General features: G+C 31.9%; 1 protein-coding gene across 2 annotated transcripts in view; it reads right to left on the bottom strand.

The window, feature by feature from the left end:
• The window catches only part of STXBP5 (syntaxin binding protein 5), a 195148-nt gene that overhangs the window by 82790 nt on the left and 90618 nt on the right, over positions 1-21740 (bottom strand). For both annotated transcript variants that reach the window (XM_074187788.1, XM_074187789.1), the window contains exons 9-10: positions 15910-15988; positions 60-214 (exon numbers count right to left, since the gene is read on the bottom strand). In XM_074187788.1, coding sequence (XP_074043889.1) covers positions 60-214; positions 15910-15988 — 234 coding nt within the window. The remainder of the gene's footprint in view (positions 1-59; positions 215-15909; positions 15989-21740) is intronic.

Below are 21740 nucleotides of genomic sequence, written 5' to 3'. Positions count from 1 at the left end.
TTGTCAATGAAATCCAAAATCTGGAAAAATTAAGCAATAAGGATTATAACATAGCTTACCATTTGGGTATGGTGTTTCACAGAGTGTAAGAAAATCAACAATGGAATAGTCCATTTCTAGCACAGCTGTGCTTTTCCCATGCATAACAGTTAAACAAGGTCTCCTTCCTACTGTATCATAGGACAAACCTCCTGAAAGAATAATAAAAGGCTCCCTGAAAATGAAAAAGAAATAATTATGGTTATGAAATGTATGAATGGGTTTCTCATACATCACTTTCATTTGATAAAAAATACCAAAATTAACTTTATATTATTAACAAGTTATTATTTTGAAACCTAAACATAAAAGAAATTTCAAAGTTTATTTATTCACAATAAGAACAAATAGTCTTTATATTTCTTAGTATAAGTTATCATTGTATCCTCTCTCTCATCTTTCATATTTTTTTCCCTTTCTCCTATATCATCCAAAATATATCTATTCTTTGAAGTGTTGCTGGGATTCATTCCTTTCCCATGCCTCTCACTCTATTCCACTATTCCTTCTGTACAGACCCTCATTATTACTTCAGTCAGACCTCAATAATTCATTACTGAATCAAGAGCAACTTGCTGCTTTCCAGCTTTTTCTCTAAACCATAAATAATGTAGCTCAATGGGTGTTCCTAAATCGAACATACTGTTTATTGTTCCTTAGTTATATACTTCATAAAATCTAAAATTCCCCAATTAAGTTTTCAAAACTCACCATTACCTTGTCCATTATAACCTATCAAACTTTTCACTCACTTCCAAATTTGACCCTCTAAACTACAAACATGACATGACAGTATGTTACACCTGCCTTCTTGTCACTGTTCATTCTATTTTCAATACTAAATGTCCTCCCCTCCCTCTTTTTTATTTATACAAAACATATCCCTCCCTTTACAATGCAAAGTTATACCTTTTGCATGAAGGTTTGCCTGACTCACCAAACCTTCCAAAATCTTTCCCTTCTCTAAACTTCTTAAAATTGACATAACCAAATTTATCAGTCTGAATTATATTATCCTATAATTTGTACCAAGAAACTGAGTCTTGTTTCCCTAAAATAGATTGTATAGTTCCATTTTTTAGCCTCTCTACATCTCTAATAGTGATTAGTGCATATAATAGGTGACCAATGTTTGCGGATTCAAGAAAGAGGTAAAGGAAGCATGTTTCTTATTTTTCTGCCATATTTCTGTCCTTCACATTCAGCAGCTAGATTTAATAATTTATTATTGGTCAAATATATAGTATGTACTTAATATGCCTAAGATATCATGCTAGTTAGAATCATACAGATAAATAATGCAAAGCTGCTATGCATGCTCAGACAAACATAATACAAATAAGAATATGCTTTTTTAATTTTAAAAATCAAATCTTGGCAATCCAGAATAATAATTATTCCAAAGTCAGGGGAGTATTAATTACTACTATAATCATATAACAGCATTGAGGCAGTATTTTTTCATGCAAACTCTCCCATAAAGCTTCCTATCTGATCTCAATTTAAATGGTCCTCTTCTGAAAAAAGGAGCAATTGTTGGAGATTTTATCTGATATGTAGTTTCTAATGATTCCATATCAGAATCTCTATGGTCTTGAGTTCCACAATTATCTTTAACACTAAACTACAAACTTGCCTTACCTTGATTACATAAGTAATATGAAATCACAGGACCTAACCTCTCTAAAGCACTCCCAAGAAGTGAGGCTCTGTACCATATTCAACAAGTCTAACCTATGATGAATAGCATGACCAGTGTTCCACAGGTGAATATGCATCCCATGAAACTAAGAGACTGTGTGTTTAATATTTATTTTGTAACAACAAATGTAAGGCTGAACAGGTGGGGCTAGGAATAGGGAGTAACTGTGGAGAGACTACAATCTCAAAAATTTAATATTTTATCAGGGAAAGAAAGAAAACTTTCACACTGACAGTTTTTTTTTGTTGTTGTTAAAATGTTCAAAATGTTAACTAAAATAACTTAGTACCCCAAAACTATTAGATAGATTAAAATGACAGAAAAGTAAAATGATAGATGTAGGAGAGATATGAAAAATCAAGTACACTAATGCACTGTCTTTGGAGTTGCAAACTGGTCCAACCATTCTGGAGGAAAAAATTGTTAAGTCCAAAAAGATTTAGAACTATATGTACCCTTTGACTCATCGATACCAATTATAAGTCTATATCACTAAGATATAAAAACCAAAAAATAGACAAAAATATTTACAGCAGTATTTTTTTGTGGTGGCAAAGAATTGGAAATGGAGGGGATGTACATCATTTGAGGAGTGTCTGTGGTATATAATCATGATGGAATAGTACTGTGGTAAAAGATAATGATGAGCAGGATGACTTCAGAAAAATCTGGAAGGACTTAATAGGAGCTGATATAAAATGAAGTGAGCTGAATCAGGAGACCATTACATAGCATAACTACAATTGTGATGATGATGATCAGTTGTGAAAAGACTTAGTTATTCTAATCAATACAATAATCCAAGACAATTCCAAAGAATTCCTGATAAAAAAGCTATCCACCTCTAGAGAGAGAACTGATGAATTCTTGAATACAGATTAAAGCATGCTTTTTTTACTTTATTTTTTTGGATGTGTATATGTTTTTTATCAATATGGTTAATACAAAAATGTTCAGAATAACTTTAATATAACTGATACAATATAGTTGTACCAAGTTTTGAGTCAACATCATACCAGAGTTATGCTTTGAGTGTCAGAAATCTTTTGATGACTTGATTAATCTTTTTCTGTATGTTTGGTCATCTTGCTTTTAAAATTTGTTTCTGCTTGTTGGCCCTGATGATATTCTTGACATGGTCTCATATAAAAGGTATTCCCCTAAACCAATTGATATAAAATGTCTTTAATTAGTTTAGCACTGAAGTACCATAATTTTAGAAAATACTTATAATTCCTTTACAGGAAGAAGGAATAGGAGAGCTCTTCTTCAACCCAGGTAGTAGTTTATTTTCTTGGGTAGTTAGCAAGATATGCAAAGGGAAGTCTGGATCTAGGCATTTTAAAAAAGAAAGGAAACCACAAATTTTTCCAATTATTTAAGCTATTTTTGGACAATATTTGAATGGAACTGAACAGAGAAGTTTGTTGCAAGACTGACAAGCCTAATAGAAATAAAAGGGCTGGGAAAGGATTGGAGAGACTCCTCCTTATCTGGACAATCAGCAATTTTCTAATCATAAATACTCTCTTTAAAAGTAGAGTTGGGAGGCCCTGGATAAGATGATAATAGATGGACAGATAGAAATAAGATGTTTACTCTGTGTATGTGTGTGTGTGTATTCATATATATGTATAAATATGTATAAGAAATTGATTACATTTAAAATAGAAAATAATTTTTAGTGTTATCAAAGTCATGTCTGCATAAGTTTTCTGATTAGTCAAACTAATGACTTATAGCAAAAGAACAAAATCAGTACCAAATCAATTTAAAAATAAGAAAATATTATGCCTTATTTGGGAAATTTGAATCTTATCTATTTTTTAAAAACTAAAGATGTTAAAGAAAATGAGAATGTGATTTTTTAAAAAATGTATCAGTATAAACTATGAAACTAAACATGTTAAAGAAAATGAGAATGTGATTTTTTAAAAAAAAGTATCAGTATAAACTATCACCATTTCTTAAGGCTAATTTAAATTCAGTTGAGACCAAATGAACATAAAAGAACAAATTCCATCAACAAACATGATCTATTTCTCTAAATATGAGTAATAACCAAAAGCAATAACAGTTTAGAATAAAATTGTGTTTTTATAATTTACAGGCATAATGATGGAATATTATGAATTAACAATAACTCCTTCATAGAAAGGTAGGACAATAACTTGGTGAGAGATCCAATTAAACGAGATTTATCATGAGGACATTTAAAGAGAAAACGAAAATAGGAAAACAAACAGATGAAGAGTAGAAAAGTACTCTCAAAATTTCAACAATGAATTTTTTTCCCCATTAATTACATCACATTTTGGCTTCAAATATTAGGGTTTCCAATGTGTCTCACAAAAAAGTAGAAATGGACTAGAGAAAACAAGAATAGGAAAAAGAAATCTATTAGACAATATATGCACAGACGAGGTCAATGCTGAAGATAACAAATTGATTCTCAAGTCATTTGAAAAAGGGGAGGATTATCAGAGGATTAGTAAAGCACTGTAACAAAAAAAAAAACCCCACTATGGATAAAAATTACTGAACCACATATGCTTACTTTCCTCTTTCCTTATAATTTTAGGGGAAAAACTCTATATATACTGTGAGTGTTTCTGAAGATATGAGAAGAGAACAGGTTGTCTTTTATATCTGATATTACAAAGCAGACTACAAATTTATAGTAAATGACTAAAATGGGTTGAAAATAAAAGCTTGTTTTTGTAACTATTAAAAAAACCATTTGCGGGGTGGCTAGGTGGCATAGTGGATAAAGCACCAGCCCTGGAGTCAGGAGTGCCTGGGTTCAAATCTGGTTTCAGACACTTAATAATTACCTAGCTGTGTGGCCTTGGGCAAGCCACTTAACCCCGTTCGCCTTGCAAAAACCTAAAAAAAAAGCATTTGATTCAGCAGAGCAACTATTATTAAATTAAAAAGCTTTCTTTCAACAAGCCAATTCTCATGTATGACAAAATCAAGAATTCTTGAAATTTCTTGAAAATAAAGAATTGACTCTTATTATCATCATCATCATCAAGTAAGACATAACAGAAAAAGTAGATGTAGAAATAAAAATAAGAAAAATTGAAGTTAAACTAAAAAATTAAGAGTTTGTACTTATGTGCTTAAGCTTTTAAATCTGTTCATTTCTATCTGAACATCAGCTTTTGCATAGGTTTCCTTCACTGTATTCACACAGTCAACATACATGTTCAGACTCAACTTGGTCTGGATTCTTGTAAATAACTCTTGGATTACGTATGAGAATACTAATTCTCAGTTATCTCTTTAGCAGCATGTTAAAGTTATTGTGTTAACTCTCTAACTACCATTATGTTGGTCTAGGAAACTACTCTTCTTGTACTTACTTGATGTATATAATAAACTTTTTTATTTTTTAAGATCTGACACTAAATACAACTCATATTTTTCTCAGAAATATTCCCAAAAAGTGTTTGAAACTGTCAAAGAAGAAATCCAATGCTGAGCTCAAACTGAAGAGAGTTTCTTGTAAAATTCCTATAGAATCAATAATGCTTTCTAATAAGCTCCTGTTTACAGGTGCTTTTATTGTAATAATTTCTAGGACAGTACAAGAACTCATAAATAATATTCACAATAACTCAACCAATAACTTAGACAATTATTGAAAAGGCATTGGCTGGGTTGCTTATGGAAAAAACAGAATTCTTTGTATACTCTTAGATTTTGCCTAAAATTGACCCCATCTTTCTAACTTCAATATACTGATGATGTTATTAGGTAACAAAGGCTCTAAAGAATCAAAGTTGCAGTTGTTCGTCAAGAAAGTGATACATAATAGGTGTGAATCAGTTACAACAAATTAAGAAAAAGCAACATAAAGGATACTATCAGATAGATATATGGGCAGAAAATAAGAAAGAGCTAACTCTACGGACAGACCATGTACTCAGTTGGTACTAGTCGGTGAACTAGAATTTATTAAATGCCTACTATATGCCACGTACTCTGTAAATCTGGGGATACCAAAAAAAAATAAATAGAAGAAGCTCACAGTTTAATGCAGAAGACAGCAAAAACAAATACATACAAACAAAATATATTAATAAAGGATAAACTGAAGATAATGTTAGCATTAAAAGACATCGGAAAAGGCTTCTTGAAGAAGGTGGACCTTCCAAGTCAAAGAGCTCAGAGTCTGAGAAGAGAATGAAGATTCAGGCACTAAGATGGCAAGGAATACGTTTAGAGATGGAAGAACTCTTAAAATGGAATGTCATATTTGAGGGAAAGCAAGGAGGCCAGTGTCACTGGATCAAGGCACTGGAGAGATATAAAGAGCAAGAAGATTGGAAGGCAGGAGGGGTTACATTATGGATTTTATATTCAATCCTAGAGACAATCAGGAATCACTGGAATTGACCAAATAGGGAGGTGATATGGTTGAATTTGTAATTTAGTTAGAGATCAAGGGGAAAGCACTGTAGGAGATATTAGACATAGAAAAAGAATTACTCAGAATGCATGTTTAGACTGCAATGTGACCCACTGCTCATGCATCCCCATCAAGTAGAATAAAGACACACTTAAATATAATTTCAAATTTTAAAAATTCAAAATAGTGCCTTGCATATGGTGAGTCCTTAACAAACATTTGTTGAGTCAAACTGAAACTAGAAATTTAAAAAGATTTTATCTTCGTTCAGTTAGGCCAAGTACCAATAGAATTAAAGTCTGTAATATAATCAAGCCTCAAACCTTTTCTTAGGTTTTTCAACTTTTATTCTATTAAAAAAATTATGGCTTTTAAATATACTAATGAAAGAAATTATACAAACTTTATAGTCTGTTAGATACTCTGATCATCTCACCATAACAGGAGACACAGTAAAAAAAAAAACCAATAGGACAATAGATAATAAAAAATTTATGTTACATTTTGATTTTAAAAAATGATTTACAAACAGGTAGCAAGAAAATTCTACATTTAAATGAGTTTTCTAATCAACTCAGAATGGTTTTCCTTGTCAGAAATATTACAACTCTTTGATGATGGGAGAGAGAGAGACCTTGGTTGGCATCCAAAGCTTATGCTGTTCTTTTTTTTTAAGGGTTTTTTTTTTTTTGCAAGGCCAATGGGGTTAAGTGGCTTGCCCAAGGCCACACAGCTAGGTAATTATTAAGTGTCTGAGACCACATTTGAACTCAGGTACTTCTGACTCCAGGGCCTGTGCTTTATCCACTTCGCCACCTAGCTGCCCCATGCTGTTCTTTTGAAAAAAATTCAAAGATAGGGAAAATAAGATAAAGAGATACATTCGGGGGGGGGGGGGATTATTGGGTGGGGTGGAAGAAGTGCAGTTTGGAGCAAGGAATACTGGAAGAGTATAGCAATTTGACTAGAAATGAAATTGAACCTGTGATATTACTGACAGAAGGAATTCCTAAATGAGCAAACTACCTCTACCAATTTCAATTATCATTTTCTTTGTTGTAAGAGCTAGAAAGAAGAGGCATGATGGATTAGCAGGCTAGGAAGATGGCATGACTGAGTGTCTAGGGCTGGCTAGATGTAGTAATCTCTCAACAATCAACAGAGACCAACACAATAGGAGATGGAGGGTATAGTTAGGTTTTCTCATTCTTTTTTTCCTGAATCATGCTTTCCTGTACATTTCTCCTCAATCTCATCTTCCTCTCCTCAGGGAAGTCATCAAGTATCAGAACATGTAGATTTTAAATGGAATCTCAATAAAGCTTGGAAGAATTTATTTCTTTGCTCCTCAGCAATCAATATTGCTGTATAAACCACAGAAATTGTCAATGTGGTCCTTCTGCAATTAACTTATCATCCAAATTGCTATATATGATAATCTAATATCCATTACAGAATCTCTATTCTCAACTGGTTTTTTCTGTAAAACCCATTCTATCAGTTCCTTTCTTTGCCTCTCCTAAGGAGAATCTGTTTGCCTTTCTATTTAGTCACAAGTTCCTTCTTTCTTCTAATTTAATCAAAAGGAAAGATGCCAAGGTTGACTTAGTTCCTTCAGAAATATGTCCACTACTAGTCACTGGACAAGGATGTCACATTTAGAGCATTGACAAACTTGACTATTGGTATTCTTCTTCCCTAGCACTATTACTAAGAAGAATGAGAGGACATATGTTTGAAAAAAAGTACAAGATATTCGATCAACAAAGTCATCCCAAGGAAATGAAAAAAAAATAAAATGAAAGGAAAGAGATATGGAAAAAATATAAAAATTACTAAAAAGGTTTTGTCCATTAAAGACAGTGGTAGCACCACGTTCAAATCCTAACTCTATAGCCTAAGGTAAATAATAAAGAAAATTAAAATGGCACTAAAGAAAACAAAAAGGGAAAGCCAGCTTAATTGGACCAAGTTTATATAAATAAGACCAGTGCTGAAAAAGACAATCAAGAGGGAATTAAAAAACTAATATTATTCAAAGTATCTGAAGGGGAAAATGTATTGAAGATGTAAAAAAAAATTGAATGAATCAACATCAAAAAGAGTGATCAAGAAAACATCAATAACTACCGAATTATAAGTTATTTATGCAAAATCTTTATAAGTCTTTGTACATAAATCAAGGGTATGCTTGATGATAATAGTAGTATGAAACAAGATTTTCACAAATGATATTCAGCCACAGATAACATTTTTTATCATTTCACAACTGACAAAACTATATTAACACTATAATATCCCACCATCATGAAAATGCATTTAATTTGGTAGACCAAATGCAGCTTAATATGTTCTTTTTCAATAAGGTGTCTCTTATTCATATTAAAATCACTCAAGATTCCCTGAAAAATATAACAATAGGAATAATTATTTTCAACATTCTATAAATAAATATTAAGTGAAGAATACAATAGATTGATGTTCACTACGTGTTATCCATTATGATGGAGATTTATCACAGAGTTCAAATAGAAAAGAAATCTCATTCCCTGTGGATGCTGAGTTTTTTAGATGACTTAATTATAAATAATATTGAGCTAATGACATCAAGCTACTACTAATGCTTCAGCTCCTTCTAGATAAGATGAATAATCACTCAAAAGAATTTGATTTGATTATCTACAAAGGAAATATCAATTAGACAGAGAATGTCTATTCCCCAGATATTAACATGAATTTGGTTGGATAACGTACAGAGTTGACAGTAAGCCTTATTCAAATAGCAGACAAAACATTTAAGTAGGGTCTGGAATTGAAAAAAAAAACGAAAAAATTGAGTGGATTGCCTACAGGATAATGCAGAGCTTCAATAATAACTCTTAAATTCCTATGAAAACAAAAGCCTATCTTTTTTTAATACTAAACTTGCAGGCAGTGAAACACAGAATTTAATGCTCTCTACAGAATTCACAATAACTTATTATATGGAGAGCAATGGAAAGGAATATGTTTGTTTTGAGTAGTTATAATATACATTTAATGAGGAACTTCAAAAAAAGGTATAGTAAATAATGTCATCAAAGAATTTTAAGACATGAAGAGAAGACAGACTAATCCAATGTTAGGGTAGGGATGACATGTAGAAATCCTGACTAGTAGATTGCTATCCTTAGAAGAAATCATGGAAAGTCACTAATATGATGCTTGGGAGCCTTGGAGGACAGGATAAGAATCACAAAGGATGGGTGAGCATGGATGGATTGAAATCTGCATCACTGAAAACAAGTCAAGTCACAGATTCACTTTAGTATTTCAGTATGAAAATATCTGGAGAATGTTGGAGAATATGATAAATACCATATAAGAAAGGCTGCTTAGTTTAGTTGTTTTGATCATGTCTTGACTCTGTGAACCATAAAGATTTTTTTAGAGCAGTTTACTCTTCCATTCTGTAGCTCACTTATGGCTGAGGAAAGTGAGGCAAACTCAATTACCCAGATACACTCAGCTATCTGAGGCCAAATTTGAATTCAAGACGAGTCTTCCAGGACATAGTAGCAAAATTATTCCAAAAGTTTAACAATCCTATCTTTTGGAAAAATTAATGTGTAATATCTTTCTAACAGAACAGCAATAATAAAAGTATTTCTTCAAGATGTCTGTCAATAATATTGACCAACTATGGATGAAAGACTTTTTTTAAATACTGGCCCTATAGGAGATAAAGATACCTAGTAGATAGACACCGCTGTTATAAGTAATATTTAGAGAGATTACAATGATTTTTTTGTTTTATTTTATGTTCTATTTCAGCAATTTATATAATTTCCAGTCAAAATAATTTTAAGAAATATATTATTTCTCTGTAGATACTTTTGAAAAATGAGATCACAATTCACTATTTGCTATTCTTTACATTTCCTAATAATATACTTGCTTTAAGAATTATTAAAGTATCAAGAAAAGATTAAGGTACATAATTAAGCTGTGGTTGTAACGCTTTAAGCAAAAATGTTTTAGACCATGAAAATTTTCTGGAGTTCTTTTTTTAGGGGAGGAAGGGGTGTATTTATAACTTCATTTTCAGTAACTATATTCTGGCTAATTTGGAAAGTACAAATATAGCAGTAAAATAATGTATTCTGGAGAAGTATGAACCATTTTTACAATGAGAAAATTCTGTTTTATATTATTTTTTAGTTTTAATATTATCTGAAGTTTTGGTTTTAATAAACATTTTGTCTGTTTAATATGTCAAATAAAGATATAAAAGAGAGAATAAATATAACTGCCAATCTAAAATAATGTTCATATAGCCTTATAAATGCTTTTAAACTTTTAAGAGAGATATGGAAGTATTTTGACTTATATTAAAAAACTTATACTTCTGTAAGTTTTTAAAGAATTGAACTACTGGAAAGTTATGAATATTATGGTATAATCATAATACTTGTTAAATGTAATGGCAAATAATCTAAAGGTCTTTGATGAGTTTTCATTTAAGTGTCTTAAATTTTTAAGGAATGCATTTAAGTAAGTACATCTAAAAAGTTTTATAAAAAATATGAAAAATGTTATTATTCTCATAGGTCAATCTTAGAATCCAAAGATTTTGAATGATGGGCTTAATTTTCAATCTATAAAACAAATATGAACATATCATGGACAAAGGTTTATATTTCCCTTCATTTCATAATGAAAAAAGTAAAAACTAAAGACTGCCAGTCTAACAAAACTGATTTTCAAAAAATTTAGAGAGAAAAATTCACATCATACATTTAATCTAGAGAAAAAAACAAAACACCACATACCTAAATTCATCTAATATGGGAATAAACACATAAGTGGAAAAAAATGGCTTAGCTTACATTTAATTTTTCCTCTGAGATAGAAGCTATAGTGAATAATGATTACAAGCAAATACTTGACATATAGCTTGTTGCTATATGAGTTGTTATAAACAAGGCCTACTTCCCTAGGACCCTTGGTTCCCTGATGACATATAGTCACACCAGATGATAGCAGTAGTTCTTTCCCCAGTAATGAACATAATTAAAGTCCTGAAGTCACATCAGCTAGATGGTGTATTCACTAAGATGACTGATAGAAGCACTTCTCAAATTATCTATCAGAATGGAGAGATCTCCTTCAGGGTTTTTTGGGGTTTTTTTAGCATATAGAATGGGGTACATACAAAACTATCAAAAGAGAGTGGAACTGTCCTTAACTTCCAAAGGGGGAATATTGTTGTCTGGTGAACCTACAAATCTTTGAAGAACTAAATTTTTGTTATGCCTAACTTTCCTTAAAAAACAGTAACATTCAGGTAAGATGGCAATGGCAAACTGAATTGTCAAAGATATAAGTAATAAAGTTATTTAGAGAAAAAGCACTGATGGAGAAGATCAAAATTTTAGTTCCATGTGAAAGATGAAGTCAGAGTAATAACTAAAGAACATTAGACTAGCTGTCCTTCAAGCTTTGCTTTAAAGGAAGGTTCCTCTTCCATATCTCACTCTACTAGAGGCAGACAAAAGCAGAAAATCATTCAGAAAAGAATTCTTAACAAATATAAAGAAAAATATCATGTCCTTTCTTTTTACATAGTGGTCATTCAATAAATATTTCATTTGATATAAAATTCTGGTTTCTCAGTATAATATCTTTATTGAAATATTTTAAAATGGCCTTCATAATAAGGACATGATGGATGGATTTTCCTGGGAGAGTCTACAGGGGTTGGAAGGAAGACTGAATAAAAATGCCCTAGGTTCAGGTAGAGAGAGGATACCCAACTTAGTATATAAATATATGTCAAGTCCTAAATTTTGCTGTACCTGAAAACTGAGGTAGAAGACAAATGAATAATCATTGCTTTATGCTTAGTAACTTAAATCAAAGTTTCTGGATAAAGTAACCTTAACAACATATAAGTACTTTTGTTTATTTTAAGTATAGGGTTTCATTAGATAAGACTGGTTTCTAATTTGTTCTAATTTGGACCTCTTTTGATATAGACCTATGATTTTAAAATATTAATATAATACATCCATTCCCAACTGGCAAATTAATAAAAGTGACATCCTTTTTCCCTGTGAACTTTGATCATATCTCCTAGGTTTCACTATACAATAGAGTAGAATAGTCACATGCCTAAATGATAGCTGTGCATGTGAAATATACGTATGTGAAACATGTGATAGGTATATAAATATGTGAACTATTCCATGAGATCCTTTGATCTAACTCTTCAAAAAATGTTCTAACTCTTAAATGTATCTAAGATCTTTAACATGAATTTCCTAAATCTAAAAACATTCAAAACAAAATAGAAATTGCATGAAATGGCAGCTAAGTGGGGCAGTGGACAGAGCAATGACCCTAGAGACAGGAGGAACTGAGTTCAGATTTGACCAGACACTTAATAATTACTTAGCTGTGTGATCTTGGGCAAGCCACTTAACCCACTGCCTTATAAAAATAAAAACAACTAAAAGAAACTGCATGGAAATAATTAAGTTGCTTAAAAAAGCATCAATTTTTAAAAAAAAATAAGCAAGTATTTGTTAATAAGAAAGCTGCTGATATTTCCAACTAAAGTTGGATTTTAAAATGAGCATCTCTTGGAGCTCATTTTTTAAATATGGCAAGATCAGCCTTTAGGCTTCCAGAGTAAAGATAATCTCATCACAACAAAAAAGTATGCCAACTATTAAGCTAATGCTGGAACAAAACAATCTTTTGTAAGATTAACAATTTACTCCTAAATATACAGATATGTAGATGCTTCAAGAAGCCTGGAAAACAACCAAGTCAGCAAGTGATTTTCTGCAGCTAAAACCAGTTGCCTACAAACTGAAATCAGCCAAATCCAGTCACAATGTTAGGAAAAGCATGCTAAGCAGCAATGGATAAACCTCCTAAACATGGTTCAGCATGGGACCAAATAACTGAAAATTTGCAACTTTGGACATTTGCCCCAGAAATCAATTGTATTTAAGATGTGAAGATCCATAGTGGATAGTACTAATTACTAAACAGAAGGAAGAAAGGATAAATGAAAACTGTCCGTCTTACCCCAGGCCAGAGTGGATAATAATGAACCAAATTAGAGCTGAAAATGGAATGAATTGGTTCATTAATTATTTTCTTATCATTAGAGGTTTTCAATCAGAGGCTCAATGTTTTAGAAGGGATTTATTCACTGGGCAGGAATGTAGACTAGATTTCTTCCAAGGTTTCAGTCTTACCACAGAGGATCTTATGATTCAAAGGCTGAAGAATTTCTCTCTGAAGATGTATTCTGAGAAAGACATAGAAAAGTCTGAAGAACACAAATAAGCCTTTACCTCTAAAGGAAACCAAAAACTACCTATCTCAGGAAACTAAAGAAAAGAACTGGAATAAAGAAACAAAAGTACAATCCAAGAATAAATATTATGTCTGGATTAACTTAAAGAGATAAATGGAAAAGACTGTCCAGGACAGTAGATTCACTAGTCTGTCCAATAATTTCTCTACCTATCAGTTAAAATGCAGTTTGCTTCTGACCATAAATAGTTTTAGGGAAGGAAGAATTATTGTTGCTATCTAGTACAATTGTTATTACTATTTCTGAAGGAGCTGTGAATCTGTAAATTCAAGTACTACATAGGAAAGAAAGAAGGAACAGAATATGTGAGGGAAATGTCTTTCCTAAGTATCCTTTTTTAATATTTAGTTGTTGAATTGAATTAATAATTAAAATACAATCATCTTATAAATTTCAATTGCAATCATTTCACTTAAAAAAACTTTATCCTGAGTAGGACAACTCTATTAATAGTCTTATGTTCTGCTTTTCCCATTTCCACTATTTTTACAGTCAACATGGAAAGAAAAACTTCCCCTTATAAGGACGTTTTACAGTTGGCTTCCTAGAGCTCATTCAACAAATATTCACAGTTTTAAAGCTGCTCAACCCATAAATGGCAATTAAAAATTTCACATATTTTGAATAACCTTTCATATTATATATTTTGCTGGGAACAATGAATATTTCTATTTCATATAATTTTGAAATTCTAAACATCTTATTGTCATCTATTTCCCCCACAATAGTTCAAGGATAAAAAATTGAAGATACTAAGTTTGCATAGAATAGTATTAACAGGTTCAGGTCCTTTGGATTCTTTAACTGACTTAAGTCACAAGAGAATGGGGTTGAATTAAAGAGGAATAAACAATGGAAAAAGAGAAGGATGACTCCACTAGCAATTATGCTTGTAGCTGTTTGCCCCAAGTTCATGAGGAATGACATCACATCAGGATGTGATGTCATGATAAGCAAGAGAATTAGATTTAAGTGAAGGAGGGATATGCAAGGAAATCAGCCTTACTTTGTCTTCTGGAGTGATCTAGATCCAGGATCCAGGATCCAGTTTAGAATTAGGATAAGATGACTTTGGATGTGATAGGAAACCGTGACCTTTTTAAAACAGGGTCTTTAGGGATGGCTAGGTGGCACAGTGGACAGAGCACCAGCCCTGGAGTCAGGAGTACCTGGGTTCAAATCCGGTCTCAGACACTTAATAATTACCTAGATATGTCGCCTTGGACAAGCCACTTAACCCCATTGCCTTGCAAAGAAAAAAAATCAGGCTCTTAAATAGATATATAGGCTTGACTGAGGCACAAACATTCAATGATTAAGGCTAAGTAAGGAAGAAATGAAGCAAAGAATAGTCCCTTTAACCTAGTTTAAAAAAAATCAGTCTGGGGTGGTTAGGTGAAGAAGTGGATAAAGCACGGGCCCTGGAGTCAGGAGTACCTGGGTTCAAATCTGGCCTCAGACACTTAATAATTACCTAGCTGTGTGGCCTTGGGCAAGCCACTTAACCCCATTTGCCTTGCAAAAAAAAAAAAAAAAAAACTAAAAAAAATCAGTCTGAGGAGGGAAAACTCCTCAGACTTTCAGAAACAATTTCTATTTACATTCACTTACAGTCAATCAACTAACACTCATCCTTCATTTCCCTATTAAGGAGAGTGTTTACCTTGAATATGTGAGAGTTCAATAGTCTTTTGTTTGGCAGATAAGTAAACAAAAGAATTCAAAATGGTAACCTTTATATTTATAGACTAACACTACAGGGACAGTTTACTTAGTCATTCTTTATATCCCTAATGTTTAGCACAATGTTTGATAGGAGTAGGTTCTTAATAAATATTTATTGACTTGATTGAATACAGGACTTCCAATACCACTTTTAAGAATTACTTACATAAATGTTAAATTGCACCTATTTTTGTAGTTTACAGATTTTATTTTGCTAATTTTAAAATGATTGATAAAGATACATTAAAAATTAATAAAAATATATGTTTTATAATAAAATAAGATTAGTAAGGAATTACCACTGTGATTTAATTTCTAACATTTTTCTATGTTTGTCTTCAAATTTTCACTAGCAAATAAACAGATATTGGTATTTAAAATTGATTTACAAAAAAAATTGAAAGGTTAGCCAAAGAAAATTTTGAAATATTTCAAGAAACATAGTAAAACAAGTATCACAATTATAATGTAGCATATTAGTATGTTTCAATTATTGATGACTATAATTTCACCATAATTTTTCAAACCAAAGGAACACAGAAATAATACAGTAGACTAGAGGGATGTGGAATAGCTGCTTAAAACAGACAAATAAAAGTATTTCATGTTGAATAATCATAGACAATGAATGCTGGCAATGAAGTAAAACCTTACCCAGATCTAGTCGTTTTGAATTCCACCTTGAGGATAGGTTTGCATGGTTCTGGTTTTTTCCCATCCTTTAATTGCTTTCCTAAAAGATATTGCCTTGTATTAAATTCTAAAGTATTCTACATGATAGTTTTTAAAATGAAAGTGAAATGTGATAAAATGTAACTGGATACATTTCAAAATTATTTTGGAAGGGAGAAGAGAGAGAGACATACAATCTCTGTTTAAGGAACTACAACTGAAAGAAACTTGATTAGTACTTCATTTAAGGCTGAAAAGTCCAATCTTAAAACATATAAAAAGTAATATTATCAACATATTTACAGAAAGAAGGAGTGAAGTCAAATCTCAATTTTGTAATTATAGAATATATGCAGAGCAGATTCTCAGTTTGATAAAATAGTTTCAATACATTTATGAGCATTTGGACTTAGACCAAAAAAAAAACCTTTTAATTATAAATGTTTTTACTTAGCTTATGAAATGAAAGAATCAGAGTAGCAAGAGAAGGTGTAAACTATTCTTATTCAACCCACACCTTAGCCAAAAACAAAAACCTTTCTACAGTATTTCCAGGAAGAGAGTCATCCAGCTTTTATTTTAAAGCCCTCAAGTCAGAAGATAGTTACTGTTTTCTAAAATAGCTCATATCACCTTTGGATGGATCACATTATTAGGAAACTTACTAACATCAATTTAAAATATGTATCAAACTCTTTAAAAGGAACTATTAATGATGAGAATTGCATCTTATTTTTTACAATGATGAATTTCTAATTCAGAAGCAGAATTTAAAAAGTACAAAATAAGCACTCATATATCCTTCTACCCTATAAATTTAATTGATCACTGAAATAGGAAAAGCAAACACAACTATTACTATAATTGTTAAGTTTTAACATGCTCCTTACATTTACTCACAAAAAAGGGGGGGAATAACTTGTAAGAGAAATGATCTTACTCTACTTATTAGCATTCTTACAAATCCAACTGCCTTTCAGTCATTTCAAACTGGATATCCTATAGAAAAATCAGTGTATAAAAAAATCTGAATTCATTATCTTTCTTCCTAACTCCACCCTAAAATCCCTATTACTTCTGAGAAGTTCATTATTATTCACCATATACAATCTGTTGCCAAGGCCTATCAATTTCAATATTATGCCTCTCTTCTGATACTGCCACCACCTTGGTGAAGGCCCTCAACACCTCACATCTATTGATAGGTTTGCCTATTTCCAGTCTGTTGCCACTCTTATCTTATATTCAGCCACCAAAGTGATTTTCCTAATAAAGCACAGGTTCAAATATATCACACCTTGCCCCACAACTCAACAAACTCTAGGGGTTCCCAAATGCCTCCTAGAAAAATTACTAAATTCTCTGTTTGGTGTTCAAATCACTTCACAACCTAACCCACTTCAACCTTTCCAATCTTCTTATACCTTACTTCTAGCTACTTACACTTATAGTCAGACAGCGACCTCTGTCATTCTATGAACAAGACAATACAAATCTCAGCCTCAGACATTTTTTGTGACTGGTCCCTTAAGTTGGGAATGCTCTCCTTCCACATCTCCACTTACAGACTTCACAGGCTTCTTTTAAGTCCCAACTTAAGTATCACCTAAGGAAAAAAACACCTTTCTCAATCCCTCTAAACTTTAGTGTCTTTCCTCTTATTTACTTATTTACTCTCTATATAGCATGTTTGTACATACACGTTTGCTTGATGTCTCCCCCATTAAAGTAGGAGCTCCTTGAGGAGAGGCACTTTATTTTACCCTCCTTTTGTACCCCTCAGTGCCTAGGATATATTATGCACTTAATAAATCCTTCCTGACTGATTCCTAAACTTGAATCTGATACAGCTTAAGGAAGTCTCCTATAATTAGACTTATTGAACACCAGAGTAAGAAGGAAAAATCTTTAGATCACATAGTTCATTTTCATTTTTTTAACCAAAGGAAAAACAGAGGTTCAGAGATATAAGAGAAATTAAACCCTCTGCTCGGTCTTCTGAATCTATAGCCAGTTTCCTTCCAACAAAAATTTCTTCTTTCTCTAATTTCATGGGTATTGCTAAACTATCAGAATATTATAAAATTAACTTTATGCAAAATAAAGCAAAGCAAGGGGGGGGGGTAAGTAGCATCTGAAGCAGGTGGCTCAGTGGATAGATTTTAAGTCCTGTAATCACAAAGACTCATCTTCCTGAGTTCAAATCTGGCCTCAAACACCTGTGGGACCCTGGGCAAGTCACTCAACCCTGTTTCCTCAATTTCCTCATATGTAAAATGAGTCAGAGAAGGCAATGGCAAACCAAAGCAGTATTTTTGCCAAGAAACCCCAATAGCATCAAAAACAGTTAGACACTACTGAAAAACAACTAAACAACAGAACACCTGGAAAACTCAAAACTTATATGGATCTATGATGTTTCTTCACTCTTCACTATGTCATATCAAAATGACATAGGACAACATATCAGTATCCTATCTAATTCATGCAACTTTTATTCATGTTATCTGATAAATGTATTGTAGGCCTTTATTTGATTTCTCTTCACAACATGTGGATACCAAAGCACAAAAGTTGTCCACTGATAAACTTTTTCTCAGAAATGTGACTAGCCTGTCTTCTTTTTGAACATATATGAAAGACATCCTTTGTAACACTTCTCTTGAATAATTCCTGAATTGTGAAATGTTGCAGCCTACTCCTATACATCATGTGTCTTTCCATAGTTCTTGGTGGAAACTTCAATTTAGTTCTTTCAAAACTGTAAAAGTCAATGATTTGCAGTGATATGATTTTTTACAAAATTAAATTCTTTTTTTTTTTAGGATAAATTTAACCAATATCAATAAACACAAATATTTCTACTTATAAAAGACAGTAAAAAAGGGGCGGCTAGCTGGCACAGTGAATAGAGCACCGGCCTTGGAGTCAGGAGTACCCGGGTTCAAATCTGACCTCAGACACTTATTAATTACCTAGCCTTGTGGCCTTGGGCAAGCCACTTAACCCCATTGCCTTGGAAAAAAAGACAGTAAAAGGAATTGTATACAAAATGAGGAATGCTAGTTTTTTAAAAAGAACATGAATTTAAACCCAATAGTAACAAAACTGCCATGTATATTTGTGTCTCCACTTAACTCTGGTTTTCTTCTTAACTTTTTCTTTCTAAATATTTTATTGATGTTCCTTCCTTTTTTTTTCATTTGTCACTACTCTTTAACCTACTCCTCCCTACCTCCTGATAAAAGCTCTCTGTTTTACTAAAGGTTTAATCAAGCAAAGCAATACAACACCTTGAACATGTCTTTAACTTTATGTCTCCTTATGCAACTTTTATCATTTACCTTTTTGCTAAGAGGTAGATGACATGTTTCATCATCTGTGTTCTAAATTCATGATTACCCATTGCATCATTTCCATTGTTATGTCTTTTGAAGACTTTTGAATAATTTTGACATATTCATAGGAAACACCTTGTTAGAATACAGTTGTTAAGGCTGAGTATTTTTTTACTTATAAACTTGGGTCATCAAGCACCAAAATGACATAAAAATCCAAGGAACAAAAGCAGTGAAGGGTAATCCAAACAATTAACAGGCTCACTCAAAATTCCCTTTCCCATCACCCACCAAGTTCTGTCAGTAGGACTACAAAAACCTATCCACTGGTTATAAAAATACTCAGCTCCACCATCCCTCCTAATGTTCATGAAATGATTTAATCCTTAAAAAAATTAAAGTTGCCTTCCCAACAGAAATAATTGGCAGAGCAGAACAACTTGAATCCAAGAAGGCAATTTTCACTTAAGAAAAAGAAAGAATAACTAATTGGAAATTCAAATACACAAAAGTGAAGGACCATCCAGAAGAAGAAAAGACAAAAGCAAAACAGTAAGAGAAACACAATCTCCATATAAACAAAACATATTCCTTTCAGAGATAGGGCAAATGGAGATGACTTAAGGATTTTAGCTCTCCTAGAAGAACCTGACAAATCAAAAAAGTTGAACATCATAAGACTAGTACTTCCAGATCCCAAACTATAGTATAAAGCAGTAGTCATTCAAACCATATTATATTAGTTAAAAAATAGACAATACCAGGGCTAATCAGAAATAATGGAACACAATAACTCAATTAACTGAAAATATAAGTTACTTAGGAAAGAACTTTTTCCTTGATAAAAAAAATAACTGCTAGGAAAGTTGTGAAGAAACTGGGCTCAGAATAATACCTTTACACCACATTCCACACAATACATTCTAAATGAATCTGACCTTAAATTTTAAAGAGCATGTGAAAATAGAAAAGAAGCAGATCACATACCACTCACAGCCAAGAGTAGGAAAAGCATTCTTAAATAAACAAAAGATAGTGACATAATTACAGAAAATAGAATAAAAAAATTGATTATTTGAAACTGAAAATTTTAAATAAAATTAATGTCCCTATAGTCAAAAAGAAAGTAATTAAGTAGGGGAACTTTGTTCCATCAAAATGTCTCTGATAAGGGTTTATTATCTAAGATATATAAACCATTAATAGATATAGCGATGAACAGATAAACTAAAAACCATTCCCCAAGAGATAAATGATCAAAGGTTTTGAACAAAAAAATTCAAAAGAAAATTTTCTATTGTTAACAGTATGAAAGAATGCTCTATAACATAAATAAAAAATATAAATCAAACAACCTTGAGGTTTTATCTTACACTCTGTAACTTGGCCAAGTTGACAAAAAATGGGAAATGTCAATATTAGAGGGGCTGTAGAAAGACACGTATACTAGTGGTGGAGCTATAAATTAGTACAAGCATTTTGGGAAGCAATTTGGAATTATAAAAATGAAGTAACTAAAATTTCCATATTCTTTGAATCAGACTATTACCAGGCTTATATATCAAGGAGATCATTGATAAAAATAAAGTTCTTATATATGTTAAAATATTTATAGCAGCACTTTTTGTGATAACAAATAATTATAAACAAAGTAAATGACCGTTGATTGGGAAGTGGTTAAATAAAAAGAGTGGTACACAAATGTAACGGAATATTTCTGGGCTGTAAGAAATGACATACATGCTGAAATAGGTAAAAATGTAAGAAATATGTAAGGATGAACTGATGCAGTGAAATATATACAGCCAAAGGAAAGAAACATACCAAAGAAAACAATATACCCAAAGACTACAGCAATGTAAATGGAAAGAACAAACAAAAAAAGTCAAAAGTAAATATTTCAAAATTATAAAATAAAAACATGACTTGAAGGAAAAGATAGGAGAAAAACCCTCCTACTCCTCTGCAGATGTCTGAGATCAATAAGTGTGGTACATTTTACTTTGTCACATTTTTTAATATACTCTACTCCTGTTTTTTTATTATCTTTTAAAAAAATTATACTTTTATACAGTTATATGGCACAGTAAATAGAACATTAGGATTGTGGCTAGAAAGACCTGAATTCAAATCTTGCCTCAGGTGTGTGACAGCTGTATGAACTTAGGTAAATCACTTAACCTGTTGGCCTCCGTTTCCTTGTCAGTACCTTGTTGGTTGGTGTGAATATCAAATGATATGGAATATTTGCAAAGCGCTTAGAATAACTTAGAATAGTACTTGAAATATAGTAAGTATTATATAAATATTAGCTAATACTATTATTGATATTATCATACTAGCTAGTACTATTACCAATATTATTGTTTGGTTCTCTGGAAGAGGTGGCAGAAGATAGAGAGGAAAATTACAGTGATGGAAACCAATTTCAAAAACATCAACAAAACAGCATTTTTAAAGGCTTCTACATACTCC

Source organism: Macrotis lagotis, chromosome 5 (genome assembly GCF_037893015.1).
Source record: "Macrotis lagotis isolate mMagLag1 chromosome 5, bilby.v1.9.chrom.fasta, whole genome shotgun sequence".
NCBI classification, from domain to species: domain Eukaryota; kingdom Metazoa; phylum Chordata; class Mammalia; order Peramelemorphia; family Peramelidae; genus Macrotis; species Macrotis lagotis.
The sequence above is the reverse complement of the archived record's forward strand: the minus strand, read 5'-3'. Positions and strand labels throughout refer to the sequence as shown.